At 42.3% G+C, this 22101-nt stretch overlaps 1 protein-coding gene across 5 annotated transcripts; it reads left to right on the top strand.

Annotated features, from left to right (window-relative positions):
* Positions 1–12000: 12000 nt before the first annotated feature.
* On the top strand, positions 12001–21850 carry tbx1 (T-box transcription factor 1). Of its 5 annotated transcripts, none has more exons than XM_072388485.1 (8): positions 12001–12025; positions 14488–14827; positions 16764–16865; positions 17197–17368; positions 18304–18459; positions 19225–19292; positions 19896–19996; positions 20832–21850. In XM_072388485.1, the coding sequence occupies exons 1-8, from the start codon at positions 12016–12018 to the stop codon at positions 21212–21214; spliced, it is 1332 nt and encodes a 443-aa protein (XP_072244586.1). In that variant the 5' UTR covers positions 12001–12015; the 3' UTR covers positions 21215–21850. The 5 variants fall into 5 exon arrangements, with proteins under 5 accessions (XP_072244586.1, XP_072244585.1, XP_072244583.1 ...); XM_072388484.1 differs by lacking the exon at positions 12001–12025 and adding an exon at positions 12636–13275 and having other exon boundaries at positions 20835–21850; XM_072388482.1 differs by lacking the exon at positions 12001–12025 and adding an exon at positions 12636–13275 and having other exon boundaries at positions 14437–14827; positions 20835–21850.
* The last annotated feature ends 251 nt before the right edge of the window (positions 21851–22101 follow it).

Here is a 22101-nt window from a genome sequence, read left to right as displayed (position 1 = left end):
TTCTACTGTCTCAGTAAAGTATAGAAAGAAAAAGTACAGAGTTAACAGTTTGACATTTGACATTCCAGTCAGCTGAGTCTTACAAGAAAAAGATCAACTGGTATGGTTTGTCCACATGTCCAAAACGTAGATCCACAGAACTGTAGACGTAGATCCATGCATAGATTGCACAGAAATTGTGTAATGGTTGCATTATTAGCCTTTTGTTTTTGTTTAGGTTAGTGTTCAGATGACAGGCTTTTATCAATAAGCAAGCGTGACCATTTTTTTCACCTTACTGCAACTAACAGCAAAGTAGAATTGGGAAAAGTTGTTGGACAATATAGGGTCAGTATTGGGCAATACCAAGGAGAGTCTGCAGAATAACCAGCATAACTTACAGTATAGCAGTATAACCGTCCACCCTCCCCTATCTCCCTGTCATTATTTTTGAGCATGTAATAGTGGTGACAGTTCTGTGTAATGAAAAACGTACAGTAGGTATAATTACAACTTGCAAAGGAAATCATGTCACAGTATCCTTGAAAATGCAGTCATTTTAAATGACTGATCATGCATGACAGTTTCACATTTATGCTACACATGGGAGTGTTAAAAATTTGAAAGCCAGAAAGTGTAGGAATTTCACAATTTCTGAGACTTTATTGTGAAACAGCAACATTTGTGCTCTGGACCAACTTTGCTATTTTACAGTCGGGTGTTAGACTGTGTTCTTTAAGTGGTTTTGATTTTTTTTGAATGGATGGTAAACTCATCTACAAGTGTGGACAAAAGACACATGACTTGATTGGTGTGGTGTGGTCTCATATTCCCAAAAGTGATGGATGATTAAAGTGCATTTTGAAACCAGGGGAGCATGCTGGGTTTCATCCATGGAGCTTCATCACATGCCAACATATCTGACCCTCCTTTGCACTTGAAGACCAACATGATCTGATGCTATCAAGTAATGTACTCCTCGCACCCATGTGATAGTTTTCCACATTTAAATTGGAAAGAATAATATTGAAAAGCCTGCAGAGGTAACCTGAATCCTGTTTACTCAGCCTACCCTAATGCGCACAAGTCCCCCCCCCAACACACACACACACACACACTGCACTTAGTGACTGACACTGACGGCTGTCACAAATCACTGGGGGAGTGACATGGTGGAAGTATTGAGTTGGTGAGTTGGGTGAGGGGCAGATAATCCCTGTCCACAGTAATGACCTGTCTTTAAAGCAGCCTTATGCCTCCACACACAAACACACACACACCAGAGCCCTTAACACACAGATTTTTCTTGTACATCACCTACTCAATCTGATGAAATGTTTGAAACTGGGAGGGTTTCAAAATTTTCAACATTACACTAACTGGCCTACAGAGGGTGCTGCAATATTTGTTTAAGTCACAATGTTGAACATGCATCCAACTGAGTCACAAAATGCATTCGTGTGATGAATCATTTGGCGGCTGGGGGGGTAAGACACGCACATAATACATCTTGCTGTCATTGTAGGCAATGCATTTGGGTCAGTAAGTGGAAAGAGATGGAATGTCTTGTTTACACCAGTGAAGTCAACAGCAACAGCTTCGATCCCAGCTGACTGATTCATGTTTACCTTTTTTACAGGTCAAGCAGACAGCTCTCCATCAAAGCTGATTCCAACTTCCTCTTTTGGCTCAGCATAGCCATATTGTTCTACATCCTCAGAAGAACTCTTAATAGCAGACTTTTTTTTAAAAAGTCATGTAGTAGGAATATGATAATGAACAAGAAATCTGGACCAGCAGGCGCGCAGCTCCAGTCCAAGCAGTTTGAGAGCCCTGAAGTCCATTTAGTCCAGCCTTAAGTTGCTTGACACAGGGCCCTCTACCAGGTGAGTCCAGCTGAAAGCATTCCTCCACTGTGGGGGGATGTTAAGGTGGATAGAAGATGAGTTGGGTCACTGTGTTAGAAGCAGGACCCACCACCCACTAAGCCTGCCACGCTCTCTGCTCCTGTGAAGGCTGCCAACCTGCTAATTTGTATCAGTAAACAAGCGGCTGACAACTTCAAAGTGTCAACACCAATGAGGCCTGACGCTGGAATGGACGTCCATGTGCACAGGTTTGTGTTTGTAAATGCGTGCCTTTATCTACGTGTGTGTGTATGATTATTTCTTGTTATTATTGTTTGACATTATTTAGAACACTGGTTGTCCGTGGAAACTCACATTTATACTGATTAGCTTTAGATTCAGATGATGACAAAGCGATTTGTTTTGTTTTTTTCATTATGTGTATTTTATGTACACATTTTTGTGAAAAATAGTCCAAGTAAAAATCCTGAATATCATCTTGGTACTGACTTCAGCCTAAACACCATCCATATCAGCTTTCAAAACACAAATCAGTAAAACCCTTGTGTGTATATTTGTATGTTAAAAAATCCATCAATATGAACGTGTTTATACGTGTCTCTTTAGATGGGCCACCACCCACGGAGACATGTCAGGTAAATATTTGGAGGGTGGGGGGCCAATGAAGTGTCCAGTGTCCAGAGAGGGCACATGCCATGTGAAAATATTCATCCACTCCACGGTCCGGGACACCTGATCCTGCTTTAGGTCGCCTCCGAAGCTGAGCAACGTCACGGCTCTCCCCAAACATCAACACAAACCAAGGCGCCTCCGGCAAAATAACTCTGTATGTGCATATGAAAAATGAACTCAGCTACAGCGAGCATATTCATGGATATGAGTTTACGCCATGTTAATTAAAAATCAAAGAAACTTGTGACACAACGTGAATTGTTTTCAGCCCAGGTCATTTCTGTGTGGATCTCCATGAGGGATGTGTATGACTATTGGGGAATATGTTGTCATAACTATGTCACATGGAGAGAAAACGGGATGACGGCGTTCTATGGGTGTGGTTTTAACAAACAGAACACACAGGCTGGGGGTTAAACACTGAGGAGGCGATGCATTTAATATACGAATCCTAACTCATCGCAGCAGCCTTGATACAGTTTCTGAGGCTTATAAATCTTATCTGCTTTTTATCAGATACATTTGACTGGAAAGATTGCATTAGCACTTATTAACATCAAAGCCTCAAAACAGGGGTGCTGTAGTTGTTTATGTCTGATACCCAAATGCCCACCTTTCCCCCTGCAGTGCCAGGTGCTCTTGCATGGGCAAACCACACAGGGGAGCTACTGCTTTTTGTTGTGCCTGTAACAGACACGCACGCGTGCGCCCACATTCACAGATACGCACTCACTCATAGCCTCTCTCCAGCCCAACATTCCCTTCAGTCAATCCACAGCAAGGCTTTAGCACAGATGAACAGCCGAGCTGGAAGCTGCAGTGGCAGTGATTTTGATTTGCAGCAAGAACACGAATAGCATTTCATTAAGTATATGCAACCATTACAACTGCTGCTGCGTTTAATGAGTTCGTTTGAGACTAAATGAATTACGGCTGGCCAAACAGAAAATGATTGCTTTACTATTACTTTAAAAATTCTTAAACATAATTTGTGTGAACAATGCCTCAAATGTAGGTACATCATGCAAACTATGGTACATTCAGGTTTTGTTTTAATCAACATTATAATTCAATTGGCATTTTACCTTCTTATACAAGTCAGTCACATTCTAACCAACTGAAGATATTTTTAAAGGTTAAAATGCTTTTCTACATTACAACGTGTTGAGTGTGAAATAATTTTGCTTAAAGATTTTATTGTGTCTACAAACTGAAAAACAAGTTTGAGGTAAACTAAAAAGATTTTCGCTAATTTATAACGCGGAACTGAGAAAACATAATGACAACGTGAACAATATTAGTGTCCAGTCCTCTTTGTCCTATGTAAACACAGCCCGGTATCGAGGACAGTGATGTCACATACAGTAAGAGACATGCAGCAGGCGAGGACATGTTCGAATAAATATCATTACATCCGAGCTGGCTGAAAACATGCCAGCCTGCGAGGCACACTGTATGACCACAGACAAGATTAATGAGCTGAGAAATCAGACCCAAACACTAGGGCTTTTTTTTTCACATTCAGTTCACTCCAGTGGTGAGGCCCTCTCAGTGAGAGTCACACGGGAGACTGCTTTTAACACGTATGATGAGAAAGATTTCTGCTTGTCCATGCTGCCTGCTTCATCTGTCAGAGGGTCGACCCACATTTCACAATGAGGGAGAGGACCATGGGAGCCTATATGAAAGTATGGGTGAGGTAGATTAATGTCAGTGCAAAGAAACTTATTGAAAACCACAGCAAAGTGAATGCAAAAGAAGTCTTTTTTCTTCCTCTCTCCATAGTAACTTCGATATCTCTGAGGCCTCTTTTTATAGTAACGTAGAAACAAAGGTATTACATGTTTTCTTTACAATTCAATTTTTTTTTATCACCAGCAGCAAAAACATTTTTTTATCTATTTTCACAGAAACTGTAAATCAAAATATATGTTATTTAGTTTTTAAGTTAAAGGCTGCTTTAGATTTTGTAAATTCACTGAAAGTTAAATGTTGGCCTACTTTATCCGTGTTTTACAGAAACAATTAATCACTCCAACCATCATTTTCCGAGTGGCACAAAAAGAAAAGAAATCCATTGTTTGAATCAAATAAATGGATTCAGTTTTCAAGAATGCGATTAATGGTTTTCATTCAAATTCTTAATAATGTTGATTTTTTTTCTTTTAAATTAAAAAAAGTTGAAAGAGGAATATTTTTATAAAGTTTAATTTTCAATAGGATTTTGAATCAAATTTGATAAGTTGCTGTTCGCATTCAACATTTTGTGGAGTGTAAAACTCTGACAGAGTGCCGCAAACAATGAACAAATATAGCCATAAAAGTTAAAAACTACGTTAGAGAATTAAATAACCACATCTGATTTTCATTTATAAATTATATTAATGAATTATATTAATTTGAATATTACTAGATTAACTGGTAATATTCAAATTCAAATTATGTAAAAACTGACTTTATGCAGAGAGAAAAGTTTATCACAATCTTAAAACTGAAAGGATCTCTCGATGGATTTCACTTGTGCTTTAACACAGCAGGCGACAGGAACTTTTTTATTATCCCAGGATCATGTAATCTCTGGACTTTTTGTTTTCCTTCAGCTCTCAAATGTTCCTCACCACCACCAGAGCTGGCTAATGGATGCAGATGGAGGAAGTGTTTGACATTACGGACACAGCAGTGCTTGTTTTAGAGAAGCTGGTCATGTGGTCTTGCCCTAACAGGCCACACAGTACCCCCTTAATGTGACCCAGACCCCCCAGCCAACTCCAAGGGGCTCCAGGAACTGTCCGCTCCGGGGAAAATGACTGTCAGTTTAGCCCCCCCAGTGAACACAAGTCAACATGCCTTAATCCCCCCATCACCTAATGTTACACTTTTGGGTCTGCAATTAGCAAACCGGCCAAATCTCCCCCACACCCTACTGAGGTGTTTGATTCCGAGCCCCAACATGGAGCTCCTTGCTGGGGCTGTGGCCAGCATGCAGAGCACTGAGCTGTGACCCAGAGCGTCTGCTTCTGCTGCTGGTTTCCATGGCGCAGTGCCGGCTCAGCCACATGGTCCCTCATCTTTCACTGTCACTGTGCTGGAGAGGAAGAGATCAAAACAAACATGTGGTGGCAGGGAGTGCCTGACATGATGAATCGCAGTAATTAGCATCAGACTGCCAAGTGCTTTCTATGATTAGTGGAGGCTGCTTTTGACAGTGACTGGTTGACAGGACACACAGAGCGAGATCTGTGACCCAAAGACCAGAGATATAACTGAGCACAACTGAGCAAAGTCTGCAGGTCACTCTAAACTGAACTGGGAAATTTTCACAACATGGAAGCAGGGAGGGGTGGTGGGCACAATCTCTATTATCAACAGCTTAGAGTCATGCCAACACGGAGGATGGGGGCGCAAATTCCACTCATTAGTATTGGCTCCATTCTGCACATTGTTTACCTCCTGTGTGACTTCCTGCCTCTTCATCTCAGAAGAGGAGCACAGGAAGGCTCAATATTCCCCCTTTAGCCAGAATCTCTTGTACGCGATACAAAAAGCTGCATTGTAGCTCGTTTTCCTGTCTCCTCTGCTGTGCATTTCCAGCCGGGGGTGTGGTATCGGCATTCTTCGAGGTCAAATCTCTGCACGCCTCTGATCCCCTAATTTCACTGTCTGGGGTTAGTGTGGGGGCCTCTCTAATGGACATGTTATCCACTTCCTGCTGCTGCTGAGAGGCGATCTTGATCCTGGTGTCAAAGAATGAATTGTTAAGTTCAATCCCTATTTTACACCTTTAACGCTTCAAATTTGAGACTTGCAGAGGGACTCATCTCCTTAACAACCCTGTAGGGTTTTTTTAAACTCAGGCTGATGGATAACGGCGAGAAGTCCAGTAAAAATTACTTGGAGGTAGGGAGGAGGAAAAAGGATCTGCCCCTGAAAGGTGCATTTACTGACCAGAGACTTTAAAGGAAATATTCACTCAGCTAAGTTTTTGAAAGAGAAGGAGCAGACTCCGGCCACCCCGCTGGCCGGGACATTAACACGGCTAACACAGTTATTAATTTCAGACAGAGAGGGAAAGCAGTTAATGGGATATGCACCCATGCACTCAAACACACTCACACTTATGCACAGGCACAGTGGACTTGTCTGTAATGGTCTTTGGCAAGAGGTCTGTGGTTCAAGTTCACAAAATCAGCAGAGGCCAGAGAAAAGTGAACAACCCACGGTGGCTGAGGGAGGACAGATGGAGAGAGCAGTCCAGGGGATGGAAGATGCAGGGACTGAGGGGCATGAGGTGGTGGTTGTGGTGGGGGGAGGGGGTCACAGCCTTGAGCCCCCTCTGCCAGAAACAACAAGCAGGCCTTCTCATATTCAAATAAATACCACACCAGTGGGGAGCAGGGAGGGACGGCAGATAAGGAGGAGGCAAGGAGCGAGAGGCAGACTGGAGGATGGCTGCTCTCCTACACTGAAGTCTATTTAGGATCACAGGCCAGGCCAAGAAGAGCAAAGCAGGCAGTGACAGATTTATAATGAGCATAGACTCGGCCCTTGCATTTATACCAGGCTTAAGAAGTATTAGAGAGACAAAGGCCGCAGATTCTCCTCCGAGAGAAGAAAGGCCTTAATTAATTTGAGGAGATCACGGAGGCCCCAGGCCCACATCATCAGTTCTTTGTGGCAGGAATGCCAGCTATTTACCGGCGCTCCAATGGGGCTTGGGGGAGAGGCAAGGTGATGACGACTGGGGCCTTCGTGCAACAGATAGGAAAAGGATACTTTTCAAAAGCTAAAAGCTTCCCAGTTTTAAAACAAAGACGGGAGGGAAAGAGAAGAAGTGATTTTGAAAAGGGATCTGACTCCGAGCGCCCCCCCTCCCTCTCCAGACACTCCCACCCTTGTTATGTCCTACACAGACATTCCTAACTGTTTTTGCTTTCTCAGTCACTACATGACAAATCAAGCTGATAACGAATCTGAAAAGAGTATTCAGAATTTTGAAGGTTATGACTGTGCTATATGTGTCTGAACTCCTGAGTTCCTTTCTCCATCCAATAAAGAAAACAGCTTATTAAACTTCAACTTCAGCTTTTATTACCACACATTAAACTGTGTCTTACAGTAATCTCCTGGTATTCAGAAGATAGCTGCCTTTCCCCCCTGTCTCCTTTACAATATTTCCGGGTTTGTAACGGGGCTGCAGAGAATCAGAGGTGACTCGCACTGACAAGGCTGCAGAGAGTCTTTTTTTTGGGGGGGGGGGGTACAGTTGGCAGCTGTCAGGCCTGTATTCATTGACTCTGAGGAGACATGTGGAGATAGGACCCTCCTTCCAAAAATAAATAAATAGAAGGAGCAAACATCGTCCCAGACAACTGCAAAGGGGGAAGGAGAAAGTGAAAATTGTGCTTTTCTTTCTTTCTCTCTCTCTTCATTACAACATGCATGAAAATGTGAACAAATGAATAGAAATTGAAAAATACTTTATTCATCCCCCAGTGGGGGAATTCAAAATTAGTCAAGTAGAAGGCAGAGAAATTTAAAAAATACATTAAAAATCTAGAAGCAAAAAAAAGGTATTGATTAAATGGATACTTTATCATATGTCATATGAAAAAACAACTAATTTGCTTGATTTATTGAGCTTTTTTAACACATGCCGTTCCATGCTTCTATGTGAATAATAGTCTATCAAAGGCCAAGTCTACAGCCTGCTTTCTCGTGTTTTAATATGTGTGGGAATATATGCTGGACTTTGACGGGGACAGACACAAGGGAATCATGTTTTCCACCTTTAGTCAGCCATTGTGTCCATTTCCATTGTGTTTTATGCACGTCCTTTTATGATGACCCCAAAAATACAAGAGAACAAGGCTGGCCAGGAAAACCACATTTACATGCCAACAAGGAAATGTGCTTTTTTTCCCCCAGAAACAACGAAATTTCTTCAGTAAAAAAACTGTTTCATCTGTTTCATCTAAAAAACGAAAAAAGGAGACAAACAAATCAAAGCGATCAGACATAACTAACACCACACCTCCTCTAAAGGTGCAGACAGTGCATGACAGGATTCTACAGTGACTTGACGGCCTTCTCGTGATAGCAGCATATCTCTTATATTTCCTCTAAAACCTTTTGAAGGGGCCGTAGTTTTTTTGGATATATGCGTGTAATGTTTGGACAAAAAGGACCATTCTTATGTGCTCTTAACAAATGAGTGAAATGTGATCTGAAAACACCTGTAATACAAAGTGAGCGCTGCGTCTTTAACAGCGAGGATTTTCTTAGTCTGTTTTAGTTTTTTTAATTATGCGAGATACCAAACCAACGCCATTGAAGGGGTCTTCAGAAATATCTGAGAAACCACTAGCTGACAGATCATGGAAATGAACTTACAAATAGCCAAAAGGAAAAAACAAAGAATGATAGACATCTCAGAGGCACTCATCACTGTGGTAAAATGTTTGGACGTTTTCGGTGAAAAACTTCAATTTATATTTGCTTATATGTGGACGTCTCATTTCGGGGAGAGGTGGGTGGACATCTTCTCGAAGCGGAGCGGTGAATGAAGGCATTCACAAATTGAGCCAACCGACCAAATTAGACACTGTTGGTGCTGTAAGACGATTGCCTGCACCTGCTCAAAACTGCTCACCCTCGAAAGTCGGAATAATTTAAGCGCGCACACTACCTTCTATTTATTTCCATCCTCGTATTCCCCGACGAAAAAAAGAATGAAATCTTATTCGTTTGTTCAAATTAAGCTATTGATAAATAGCAGCAAAAATGTAAATTCCCATCTGGCAACCTTTATAGAAATAGTTCAGCGATTTTGGTATGATTTGCGTTGATAGAGAAATAAATTATTTACATATAATCCAAATTAATATTTAAGCCTTTAAGGGAAAAAATACATGTTCATATAAAAACGAACATATTGCTCAATAGCTTTTATTTCAAATTAAGATAAAAATAACTAATTATCATTTGGGAAATATGCTCTTATTTAAAGGGCCAACTCGTATTTATTTGTATTAATATGTTTCAACATGTCCTGATGCTGATGAGGCAGCTTCTGGAACACCTTCATGCGTCTCTCCGTGCATCTCCCCGCAGAGAGCGCGCACACCCCGACTCTTCGCTGTCAGCCGGTCACTTCCTCTCCTCCTAACTCAGGGATTTACACTAATATTTAGACAGGATAGATTTTTATAAAAAGGAATGCGCTGCATTGGTCCCAACAGCTCTGTCACGGAGCATCAATGTGAAATCACTATTTTGATCATACGCTGAAGAAGGTACTTTTTGCCATCAGTTAGGTGACACCAATGATTTTATCATCGAATTCGATTGTGGAAATAAATATTCTTACAACACAAGCGCGGCAGCATCAAATGAGCTGCTGTTTTATTGTGAGTCCGGTAAGAAGCAGAGAGAAACAGAAGAGAGAGCACGCGCCCACAAGTCCCTCCAGGTAGACCAATGGCCCAATCCCATCTCTGTTTACTAATAACACAAAAATAGCAGCCAGAGAGCGTGGAATCTGTGCCATTTAATGAGGCATGGGCAGGAGTTTTTACTTTGGTGATTTGTCATGTTACCACAACAGGACGCACAGGACCACACGGGAGTCCTTCACGAGAGGCAGAAAAGAGAAATCCTTATTTAGGTCTAATAGATGGCAGGAAAAACAACCGTCAGCAGTGTCTGAATGCGTTAGGGTGTGCGTGTGTTTCTGAGACAGTCACAGTAACATCGCTGGATGATTGTAAAAGTCATGAAGAAAAACAGGCATTCCAGTGCGTAAAAGCGCGTGCCAAATGACAGCGAGGGTTTCCAGGTTTGCCGTCTCACTGCCTGCCAGTAAACGCCAGCCTCACGCTGCCATGTGAAAATAAAAACACTGGCTCGCGGATATTCCGAAGAAACTATTAGAAAACAGAAAGTAGCAGGGATTCAGGGTGAGTTTCCTTTTTTCGCTGTTTGGAATAACTGCCTTTTCTTTTTTTAATGATTAAGATGAAATGTCCGACATCGCTACATATCTAGAGTAGAACAATCACAGTGCCGTCCAGATGCAGAGCAATTATTTTGCATTGCCACGTTGTGTTGTTATCTTCAGAAGAACCAAAGGTCTGAATTTTAGGGCTCAATTTGAATTTTAAAACACGTCTGTACGACAACCTATTTCCCTTATCACAACATCCAATCGTTTCCTTCTAGGATCCAATCAGGCACTTATCTATTCATGCTTTGTTACAGCGATCAAATGACACTGATAATATGCCTCAAATGCTCAGTTTTAAATGTCGTTAACAGCATCACTTTTCCAGTGATAATTCCCGCAGCCTACAGTTCACTCATTTTAAATTGACAGACGTGCAGTACAGTATGGCCACTCTGTTCGGCATCCATCAGTCAGTCAACAGCGTAACAGTGTTTAGGCCTGTATCCTCTAATCAGTGAGAGCAGCTCATTTTGTCTGCTTGTTGTCAGATTTGCGCCCGATGTGCTAAACGCTTCGGAACCATCCTCAAAGCAGAGATGTTTCAAATCAAAACGCAGATGTGCGTTAAACGCATTAAACTCATATTACGACATTTACAAAGTTCTCCTGCCAGAGATCATTAAGCGTATTTAAAAGCAGACTCAGTGGAGATGTTCGGGATTAAAATGTGCTTGCTGAAGGCTGAACATTTACCTCAATAAGAACCAGTGAAAGCAACTGGATTCTTATTGACTCGATGCATTTGAGAGTGAATTTCAATTAAAGCAACTTTTTTTCTTCTTTGCTGTGGAAATAACTCCGCTTTCACAAGCCAACTTTTCTAAGCCGGAGAGTAAAATGTAGGCTGTTGTATAAAAAAAGTAATTTTTTTCCGATGGTCAGTTTGATCTCAACGTTTTCAGGAGTGCAGAGTTGAATGCCTGCGCTGTGCCTTGGCCGCTGCGGAGGCCTGCAAGCGAATTCCAACACGGTCTCTTCCCATTTGGTCTGCTCCTGTACTTTGTCTGTTAGCACCTGACTATTTACAAAGAAGGCTTCCGACTTGGCAATGATGAAGTGAGGTGGTATCGATGGCATCATATCTGATAAAACGGGCTGTCATAAATTGGCAGGGATAGACTCCATCATATGGGACATGGAGATGGGAGATCTATCTCTATCCCCGAGCAACACGTTGCAGTAGTTTATTTATGCCCACTGCCTCCCACAGAGGGGCATCCAAAACAAATAGGGTTAATCCTCTAACTGCGTTATCCCATTAGAACCCCGCTGCCGCTTTCACGCTTAATTCAGCGACTCGAGTGTAAATTAAACTTTATCCGCCCGCTATCACAGCGGTTTCAGCTGAACACATCTTGAGCTGCCGCACATTAAAGCTGGACGTCGATAAGCTGAGAGCCAACAAGACGATACTTGAGGCAGGAGGCGGAGAGGTCAAGTCCAGCTGCGGCCTGAAACGCCACGTGTGTCTCCCTCTGTTTACAGCCTGCCACAATGGGGTTTTGTACGTATAAAGAAAAAAAGTGTGTGTGAGTGTGTGTGAAAGGTAATGGATATCCTTACAGCGATAAAAACGGAGTGAGTCTGAGTTTACACCACTTTTGGACGAGTAGACAAATTAATTGGCACACGGACTGGTGTGCAAAAACAAAATGGTGCGAATCGTATATAAATGTCTAAAATGAGTTAATCAATAAGAATAATTAAATAGATAAAGTTGAATATGTCGGACTTCTCCTTTGTTTCCATTTCCGCGTGTCCTGGGGCAACATTTTCTTCTGTTTTTTCATTTCAAACACTCAATCAAAACTTCTGAAACCGAAGTGAACTGTGGCATTCTTTGTTTTTTCAACCTGGTGTAAAAACCTGGTGAACTAAATTTCCAGCCTGAGCAGAGACACACGACTCATACATTTCAGATATACATTCTAATCACAGCCTCTGATGTTCCAGGCAAACTCGGTTCAAGAGAAGCCCATATGGGCTTGAATGGCCCAACGCGCAGACGCATACAGTCCTATCATTTACTGGAAAAGAGGCGCACTTTGAAGCCGGACGCTGAAGTGACGTTGGAGTTCAATTCAAATGACTGACATGGTCTTATTGAAATAAAACATTCAGCGCAGAGCGCGGACACATTTTCCTGGTGGTGCAGGGGAGGCGTGGATCTCGCTCACTTTTGACATTCTCGTGCCAGTAGTAGATTCTCCTCAAGCACGACTCAGATAACACCACCCTGCCAGCGACCGGAGGAGAAACAAGGGAAGCTCTCTCTCTCTCTCCTCTCTTCACTTTGGAAGAACCGTGTTTTGACGCCAGGACGCGTTTAGGGGGTTCATTAAATGAATCAGAGCACTGGGGAGTTTTCCGCGTCTTCTCAGTAGCTCAAGGAATACTTTGAGGGACGTTTAAGCCAGACTCTCGCACCCACGGAGCGCCGGTGGCGGAATGTGAGAAACCCGATTTTAGCGCATGTTCCTCTCCACTGTACGCAGCCTTCTCCTGCTTTCTGCGCAGTTGGAAAGCAGAGGAGGAGGAGGGAAGGCTATTATCGACTCGATCCCTCGCCTATGGACGACGGCGGTCCCCTCTCTCCAAAGGCAAATGCTTTCAGTATTGCCTCTCTGATTTCGGCTGCAGAGCGAGCAGGAAGCGCAGCGTTTGACAAACAGAGAACCGGCCTGGACAAGCCAGACCTGCACAACCACAGTTCCTTTAAAATGCACTACAGCACTGTCACGCGGGAAATGGAAGGTAATTTTGTTTATTGATGCCCATAGAGCTGTTGTAGCATGTGTACAACTCACCCCTGCGTTTTCTCCGTTCATGGACACTTTAAAGCAATAAAAAAAAATATCGGTGCGTTGTTTTGGAATGCAAGAAAGAAATGAGAAAATCTGAGTTTGACCACTATTAAAATTATGCAGATTCAGTGTCACTGATCATCCCATCAGGGAGGAAAAGTCTGCAGAGGAAGTGGGGGGAAAAGTTTCCAACTCCATTTATTCCAAAGCCTCAAAGGGTTGTAGCAAGTCAACTTTAATTTGTGGATAGGATCACATAGATTGAAAATGAAGCCAAGAGGAGGAGGGTTTACACGGGCACCCCGCGCGCAATGGTAAAAACAGACCATAATAATCACATCCAGCTCGGAGAGGGTGTACACCCATCCCACACATGTATTTGTCCATAACTAGAGAGCAACAGTCACCTGCTGCCTGTTTGTTTGTTTGTTCATGCAAATCAATGCGCGTTTACCTTGTATAGCGTTTACACTCCTCTCTGCGGGGCAGATCCTCTATTGTTTGTAAACGGGGGTAATGTGGGCGATACCCTTATCCAAAAAGTTAAATGGGTGCCGGAAAGCCCATTAAAAAGGGGCGCACTTCTCTGTCAATCAGTCTCGTCCCAAGGCGAGGAAAAGGCACATTACCTGCAGTTCCTTATCTAAATAGAAATAAGAACCGGTTTTATCGCAAAGGGGAGGCCCTCTGCGTCAGATAAGAGACGAGTCAGGGTTGCAGTGTAACACACTGCAGCAGCGCACTACAGAGGCGACTCGGAGCGCAATCGATCCAAAAGCAAAAAGCAGTTCGCACCCTCTCGAAGCTCGTTTCTGCGAATGGTTCAGAGATTCGACGCGACTTCTGCGGTTTTGGGGATATTTCGTCACTTTTCGGACGTCTACTTTTTTTAGATCAGACAGCCTGTAGCAGGCTGAGCTTGCGGTGGATGCAGCTTCGAGGACTAATGAACAGCCGCGACAGAAACTTTTGAACGGAAAGGGGTGCATTTGTACCTGACATCTTCATGTGGAGATCTCTTATTCCTACTTCTGTTTTGACTATTTATGTTTTAATCGTCTTATAAAACAAGGCCTGTTTAGTAAAAAAACGTTTTCTGGGATGATTTCAGCCATATCCAGTCCGTGGCTGACGCAGCTGTCCCATTTTTGCGATGTTGCAGCCTTCACGACGAGCAGCCTGAGCAGCCTCAACACGCCGGGGGGCTACCACCTCTCTCCGTCCCCCGGGGACCCTTACAGTCAACATGAGTCCCACTTCGAGCCCTGCCCGGCCGCCCAGCACAGCTACAACTATCCGGGAACCAACCCGGGCCAGGCCCAGCCGAGCGACAGCGGGACTCCTAACTGCTCCTCGTCGTCCTCCAACTCCACGCCGACCAGTAAAACTATAGTGAAGAAGAACCCGAAAGTGGCCAATATTAACGTCCAGTTGGAGATGAAAGCGTTATGGGACGAATTTAATCAGCTGGGCACGGAGATGATCGTTACCAAGGCTGGCAGGTGAGTGCACATTAAGGCGCAGGCCAGAGGCAGCTTTGCCCCTCTCCTAAAGGATCGCATAGTCTTTATTATAAAAATAAAAATAATTCATTTTAAAAAATAGCTCGATATTAGTGGGCATATTTGTTAAATGGCAAAACAATGTGAGGAAAGGGCAAGGTTTTAGTTCTAGTTTTGATCATTTACGGTGACGATAAACAGCTGCGAAACATTTCTAAATTTAATGTGTTGGATTTTTTTATGAGAAAAAACAAGCCGATTTTAATTAACTACTGCACCACCGTATCCCCCCAAAGCAAATGTTTTTTTGTATTTGAATTTTCTCTCCATTACTCACTATTCCCCTGCATGTTGTTTTTCTTCCTCACCGGCGAGTCCAGGCGGTAAACTTTTTTTATGAAAACACAGAACAGTTAACACCAATATGCCACTTGTCTCCTGTTAGATTTGTTTTTAACCATCCTAATGACAACCGACAGAGCAGTTTGTTGTTCTGCCTCGGACTGTTTTGTTTCTAAAGGCTGATTTATTTATTTGGCTGTACAGAATACTGAATATCGCTGGAGGAGGACTGTAGACGTGTGTGTGTGTCAGCTGTAAACACTGTTCTCATCCGATCCTGCTGCGTTTTATAGGTCTGAGATCTAATAGGAATAACTCTCAGCTGTTTTTCCTCACCGTCTGGTTCAATTTTACGCATCGCTGTTAGGCAACACATTGCAGCTTTTTATTTCGGGCGTCTGGTAACCGATACAAGCCGAGCACAGTGCTGTCTCGCTCTCTTCCCCTTCAGTCTCACGGAAGGTGGTTTTGGTTAGATCAGCTGCATTGATAAGGCACACTTAAATAACGTGACTTAATGCCGTCTTGCCTTTTTTTTTTTATTATTGCAGAATGGATTCTACTTGTATCCGGAGCTATACGACAAATTTCTGTTTTGACCTATGACCTCTGTGGGGCCTACAAAATCTTATTCTGTTCGCAGCATAAAAAATATAGATAGATTAATAAGGCTGTGTATTCTAATGAAGTAAAACAGAATGAGCCACATGCCTTACGCCTGAAAGTAAGGGTTGAGGTCCTCGTTGTCTGACAGGAGAAAGGAGATCCGCAGCAGAGCACTTTAAAGGCTCCTTCAGCCTCACCTAGCCACAACACTGACGTTAATTGAGCGTTGATTTTAGGATCCCTTTCACTGACTCGGCGGTTTACTCAACTTTCAACTCAGATTCTTGGGGGATATGGACCTGATAAATAACCTGGGCAGTTTAGGTGAAAACACAGTGCAGGGGCCTGACCAGCATTTTTTTTCTTTTAGCAGCCAAGAAGCAGAGAAATATTTGTTATTAAAACAGCAGCCGAGGGCAAAGCCTCTAAATGTGGCCAGTATGTCTTATTTTCTTTTAAATGCAAAGTGAGTTGTGCATGTTCTTATTTCCTGATCCAGATGACTAAAAAGTTCCAAATCACAACTAAAATCTCGGATGAGTAGTTACCAAATAAATGACCTCGTGAAAAACAATTTTATGCACGTGTAACTTTGCATATGAGCTGGTCTCAGTGCATCAGGAATTCATCAAAAGATCAAATAATAAGTAAAAGTATCTGTTTTTTAAAAGTAAGTGTTTTTTAAGCGAAGCTACAAGACAACAAACGCAAAGTTAATTTCAGATCAGGGTGAACTTTATCGGGTGACGCACATGGGAATCCAAATGAAATCCTCCATGGTCTGGAGATACACGTCTTCCAAAAAAAAAACACAATCTATTCTGTGACGAGTTCCATGTACTGTAATCCAATGAACACACTCTCTCTCACACACACACACACTGATGGCAGAGCTTTAACAATTTAACAATCCTCCAGCTGAATGTAGCTACCATTAGCGAAAACTTGTAATTTAAAAGTCACTCTGTGGTTTTCTTTTCTTTGTTAGGAGAATGTTTCCAACTTTCCAAGTGAAGATATTTGGAATGGATCCCATGGCAGACTACATGCTGCTGATGGACTTCCTGCCTGTGGATGACAAACGTTACAGGTAGACGAACTTTTTGGATGTCTTCAGAAAATGAAACGCTGTCCTCATTAAAAACACAGCTCTGTAAAACGTCGTGAAAAATGAAAACTAAATGAAAAACTAAAGTTGTGGAAGATTGTGTGTGCACACGCACGTTGCAGCGTGCTAATCAGAATAGGTTAATTAAGACTCGACAGTGATGAATAAATCTGTGCACGCATTGACCAAAGAAAAAAATTCCAAAATGAACCAGTTTGTATGTTTGATATTTTCTTCTCGGTGTGCGTCTTCATGCAGCTTACTTTACAGCACGCATAACATTGTGTCCCATTTACTTTTATGGCCCCTCCAGGTATGCTTTCCACAGCTCGTCGTGGCTGGTGGCGGGTAAAGCTGATCCCGCCACACCGGGAAGGGTCCATTACCACCCGGACTCTCCGGCCAAAGGCGCGCAGTGGATGAAGCAGATCGTCTCTTTCGATAAACTCAAATTAACTAACAACCTGCTGGATGACAACGGACATGTGAGTACAAGGCTGAGAAGAAATACATGCGAACCAGACCCGCGTTTATCCACCGAAAGAACTAAAGGGCCGTCCGTAGAGAGAATGATCAGTAATTATATGTCGGATTTCACAGTCAATATGCAGATGTAGTTTGATCGAATTTTTACAGCAAATCAATTTCCTTAAATGATTATAAAATGGGAGAAACATTACAAAGTGGTAGCTGTCCCAACAGAGATATTAAAGTGTTGCTGAGTAATTATGTAGCCAGTCAAATTGATTGATAGAAATGATTCAACAGTAATAAACTTTGATATTTTAACTCGTTGCCAAAAGCAATTCTCTATCGACAAAAACTGCCCCGCAGATGCGGCCGCTCTCCAAAGATGACGGCAGGGAAGTGGAATATTTCAGCACTGGAAATTATTTCAGCCCCTCCCGCCTGGTCTTCCACACCGCACAGCGTTTCCTTTTCAGAAAATGGGAGATTTTTAGTCGAATGCGTGTGCGAATTTCAAAAGTATGAAATTGGAATAAATGGAGATGAGTTAAGAGTGTCTACTATATACTAGCGATCTATTCTTTATTGCTCTTGTTGAAAGGCGTTTAAATAATGTACAAATATCAGCTGGTCTGAGCACCATCTGTAGAAACATACATGTGTTGTAAGTGTCTCTGTATATTTAAAATGAGCGTCGGGTTATTTCTGCAATCTATAGTGTTCCTTAAACCTGCTAATGCGCGCAGTCCTGGAGATGTTTGATACAACTTAAATACAGGTCATCACATTCAGTTGCATGCCTCCAAATTTCGCTGTATCTTTATGTGATGCGCATTAATTAGTCGTGTCCGCCAATAAGCAGCTCAGCGTGCAGCAGAATGAAACTACTGATCAGAAACAGGGGAAAGTGGGTAATATATATAAAGCTTTGGTTCTTCATGATATTTTACAGATCATCTTGAACTCCATGCACCGCTACCAGCCCAGGTTTCATGTGGTTTATGTGGATCCCCGCAAGGACAGCGAGAAGTACGCAGAGGAAAACTACAAAACCTTTGTTTTCGAGGAAACCCGCTTCACAGCGGTCACAGCGTACCAGAACCATCGGGTAAGCAGCTTTTGTAACCCTGTGTGAAACTCATGGTCGGGTGTGTGTTAATGAAGTTATGGTGCAGGATGCGGCATCAGAGCACTGCAGACCAAATACAGTAAAAAGCTGCATTCAACTAAACTATTTGTCAACAAATGACGTTTAACGTAAAGATTTTCAAGGGGGGTCTAATTTTGTTTTGGCGCAAGATTGCGCAAAAGCATTTATAAATGAATCAGTCTCACACAGCGCACTTTTCGCGCGTAAATGTCTCTTCTGCTTCGTTTTTCCATCAGTCTCAGTGTCTGTTTGGATTAACACACACACCAGTGTGTTCGCCGGTTATTTGGGGTGCCTTCTAAAGAGTGAAAAGTTAATAAAACTTTATTTTCTTTCGGCATTGTTCAGCCAGGCCTAATGAGTGTGGGAGGCCGTGAGCACATGTTTAGCCAGAGAGGGAAATAACTGCTGCTAAATGCAGTGCAGGATTTTCAAAAAGTTGGCTTTATACTTGTTCTGCAGCTTGTAGGGTAATGCTTTATACAGTATTAGATATTAGATTGCAGTTTGTTTCGATGATAATAATTAAGAAGAAGAAAAATAAGAATATTAACTATAATAATAATTAAGGAATTGCTTGTCAAACCTGAAAGTGAATCCACTGATTTGGGGTTTTTAAGGAGAGGGTTTTCCATCATAAATCTCTGATTTTGTTTTGTAAAAGCAAATCCAGTGACAACGTGGAAAAGCGCTGAGGTTTAGATGTTTCCCTTTGCTTTTCAGATCACACAGCTGAAGATAGCCAGCAATCCCTTTGCAAAGGGCTTCAGGGACTGCGACCCGGAGGACTGGTGAGCACACTCACATCTCACAGTCGTATTGGCAAGTTTTCACATGCTGTAAAATTGAAAGCCAGCCAGCAGAGCCAGCCAGGTCAGAAAGTTTCTGCAAAATAGATTTGTTGTTTGCTTTATGTCACACAGGTGCCAGGTGGGTGGGGTTTGCTGCACAACACAACATAAAATGAATGTTAAAAATCATTTTGTATTGTTTGAGAGCCACTCAGCTGTGTATGTCTGTCACAGACAAATGACCAGACTCTCAACAATCAAAACAATCAAAAGTTGAAACAAACACACATATTTATTCCAAATGCTGTGGATTCAGCTCTAAAATGATTTTTTGTTTTTTCTCAAAGGTATAAATCAAGCAGTTGAATTGAAATCAATGGAAATAATTGATTACTTCAGAAAACAACCCAATCTCTGCCATCAAACTGGCCAGGGAGGCCATTCACATTTCACAGAGTGTAAACTTAGCATCTTTCAGTGCAAAAGCTCATTACAAACACCAGTGTAAAATCTTAAAGAATGCAGTCATCATTCGAATATATAAAGAAATTGTGTCCTTGATGTTCACAGAGTGTGTAACTCAATCCGTTTTCCCCGTTCCAGGCCCAGGAATCACAGGCCAGGCTCTCTGCCAATAATGAGTGCCTTTGCCAGAACAAGAAACCCAATGTCATCTCCCCCTCAGCAAAACGGCACGGAGAAAGGTCTGCAGCTCGCTCTTTCTTTCATTTCATGCCTGGGTATAAGCTTTAAACAAGAGCTCGTTAATATGTTCAGCATTAAACATCTTCTTTTTTCTTTTCTTTTTTTTCAAACAAATGTAGGCATAGTTCACTTCCTTGACTTTCTTGCAGTTTCTTATCCTTAACTGGGGTGCAGTGGTGCATTCGCAGGCTGACGCTGGCTTTTAATTAAACATCAAATATCAGCCAGTCAATGTCATTCACTACAAGCATGATAGAGGTTCTCATTCTGTTATATAACTGAAATATGGGGAAAAAATGACATTTTCTTGACGTAATGTTGACTGATGTATTTTATGATTACAGTGAATTAAATTCCAATTGGCTTGAATTGGACTATATTATTTAAGTGCCTTGAGATGACATTTGTTGTAATTTGGCGTTATATAAATAAACTGAATTTAATTTAATTTAATTTAATTTTAGTTCAATGAGAACACTTTGACCAATTGAATGTCTTCTGAATAGAAACTATAGTTTCTTTTTTTTAAAAAAAAGATTCCATTTTGAATCCATTCTTGAAAGTTTTGAGTCAAATTTAATGTGAATGAAATATTTTGTATCATAATTTTCTGATGACATTTAGATTTTTCAGTATAGATTTATAAGCACAAAGAAATATGGCTTTAACTCATTTTAAGGATGATATAAAGGAGATATTACCATGTCATAATGGCTACAACGCTGAGATACTAGAACACTACGAGCAGTGCCTGCCATTCTAGTTTTGAAGGCAGAAACAGACCCCAGACTTAAAGTAAAACTCCTTCCTTTAACTTTGTACCCATCTTCACAGAAGACAGCAGACGGGAATATGAGCGAGACCCCAACGGCACACCAATACATGCAGATCCAGCTCACCAGCTGATGTCCCGTGTCCTCAGCCCCGCCCTGCCGGTCCCAGGTGGCCTTCACGCCGTCCCGCTCACAAGTGGCCGACCCAGCCCTCCCCATGACCTTCGGGCAGATCCCCACACTCTACCCCCGGACACTCTTCACCACCACCCCTACAAGTACCCAAACACCTATGAACACTACTTAGGAGCCAAGACCAGGCCGTCGCCCTACCCTTTACCCAGCATCAGAGGACACACGTACCATCACCACATGAATCCCGCCACAACTAACATGTACTCGGCCACCAGTGGCCCCTCTAACTACGACTATGGGCCCAGATAATGCTGTCCACGGAGGCTAATGGCACACAGCACTGTGGGAATCATAACAGGCAGGAACGGCAACAGTTTTTTCAAATGATGGCTTATGCAACCTGTGGAGTTCACAGGTTGAGACTCCTCTCAGCTGGATAAGCCCTGCCGTATTTATTTAAAGGAATTGTGTCTTTGGGTTCCGCATGGGCACCCTGTTCCAAGCCCTCAAAGAGGTCTGCTTCAACCTCTGAACTCAAATGGCAGCAGCTCTACATGAGGCCCCCCCCTACCTGAGCAGTGCGGACATTGAGCCAGCAGGCGGGAGGAACCTCTCCTTAACATGGACAAGACTTTCGACCACAGACTGGAATTGAACTCTTCTTTTTCTCTTATTTTTTGGATGCACTTTTTGACTTGCTTTGTTTTTATTGCTTTCAAAAAAGCCATACGTTATTATAGTCCCATCAACCTTCTAGGTAGACGAGATTTTTTGCATGTTGAGCTCATCAGAGTGGATGTAGAAACACATTGAAATGTTTTTGCTTATGAAAAAAAAAAAAGAAGAGAGACTTTGAAAGATTCAGAACATCTTGAGCCGCTCTGAGAAGCTTGTACCATGGCACTGACTTGCAGCAATTCTAAGTAAATAAATGAAGCAGAATGACTCTTCTGTATCTGTAAAAAAAAAATATTAAATTCTTGTAATTCATAAAAAAAAAGGTCTCTGTGCAAATTTTCCATTCAAAGTCTCGTCTGCTAAAGGGGGAGGGTAGAAAAAAAAGAGCTTACCTCGCTGATAGCATTGTTTAAGTCTGTCCGACCGGATTTGCCCTGCTGAAATAGGCTGAGGTGTCCACTGCTCCTGCACCCACTGGCAGGCAGGACTTGGAAGCTGTCTAAACATTAGAACATGGA

Source organism: Leuresthes tenuis, unplaced genomic scaffold, assembly GCF_036924035.1.
Source record: "Leuresthes tenuis unplaced genomic scaffold, fLeuTen1.0.hap1 SCAF_6, whole genome shotgun sequence".
NCBI lineage: Eukaryota > Metazoa > Chordata > Actinopteri > Atheriniformes > Atherinopsidae > Leuresthes > Leuresthes tenuis.
The sequence above is the reverse complement of the archived record's forward strand: the minus strand, read 5'-3'. Positions and strand labels throughout refer to the sequence as shown.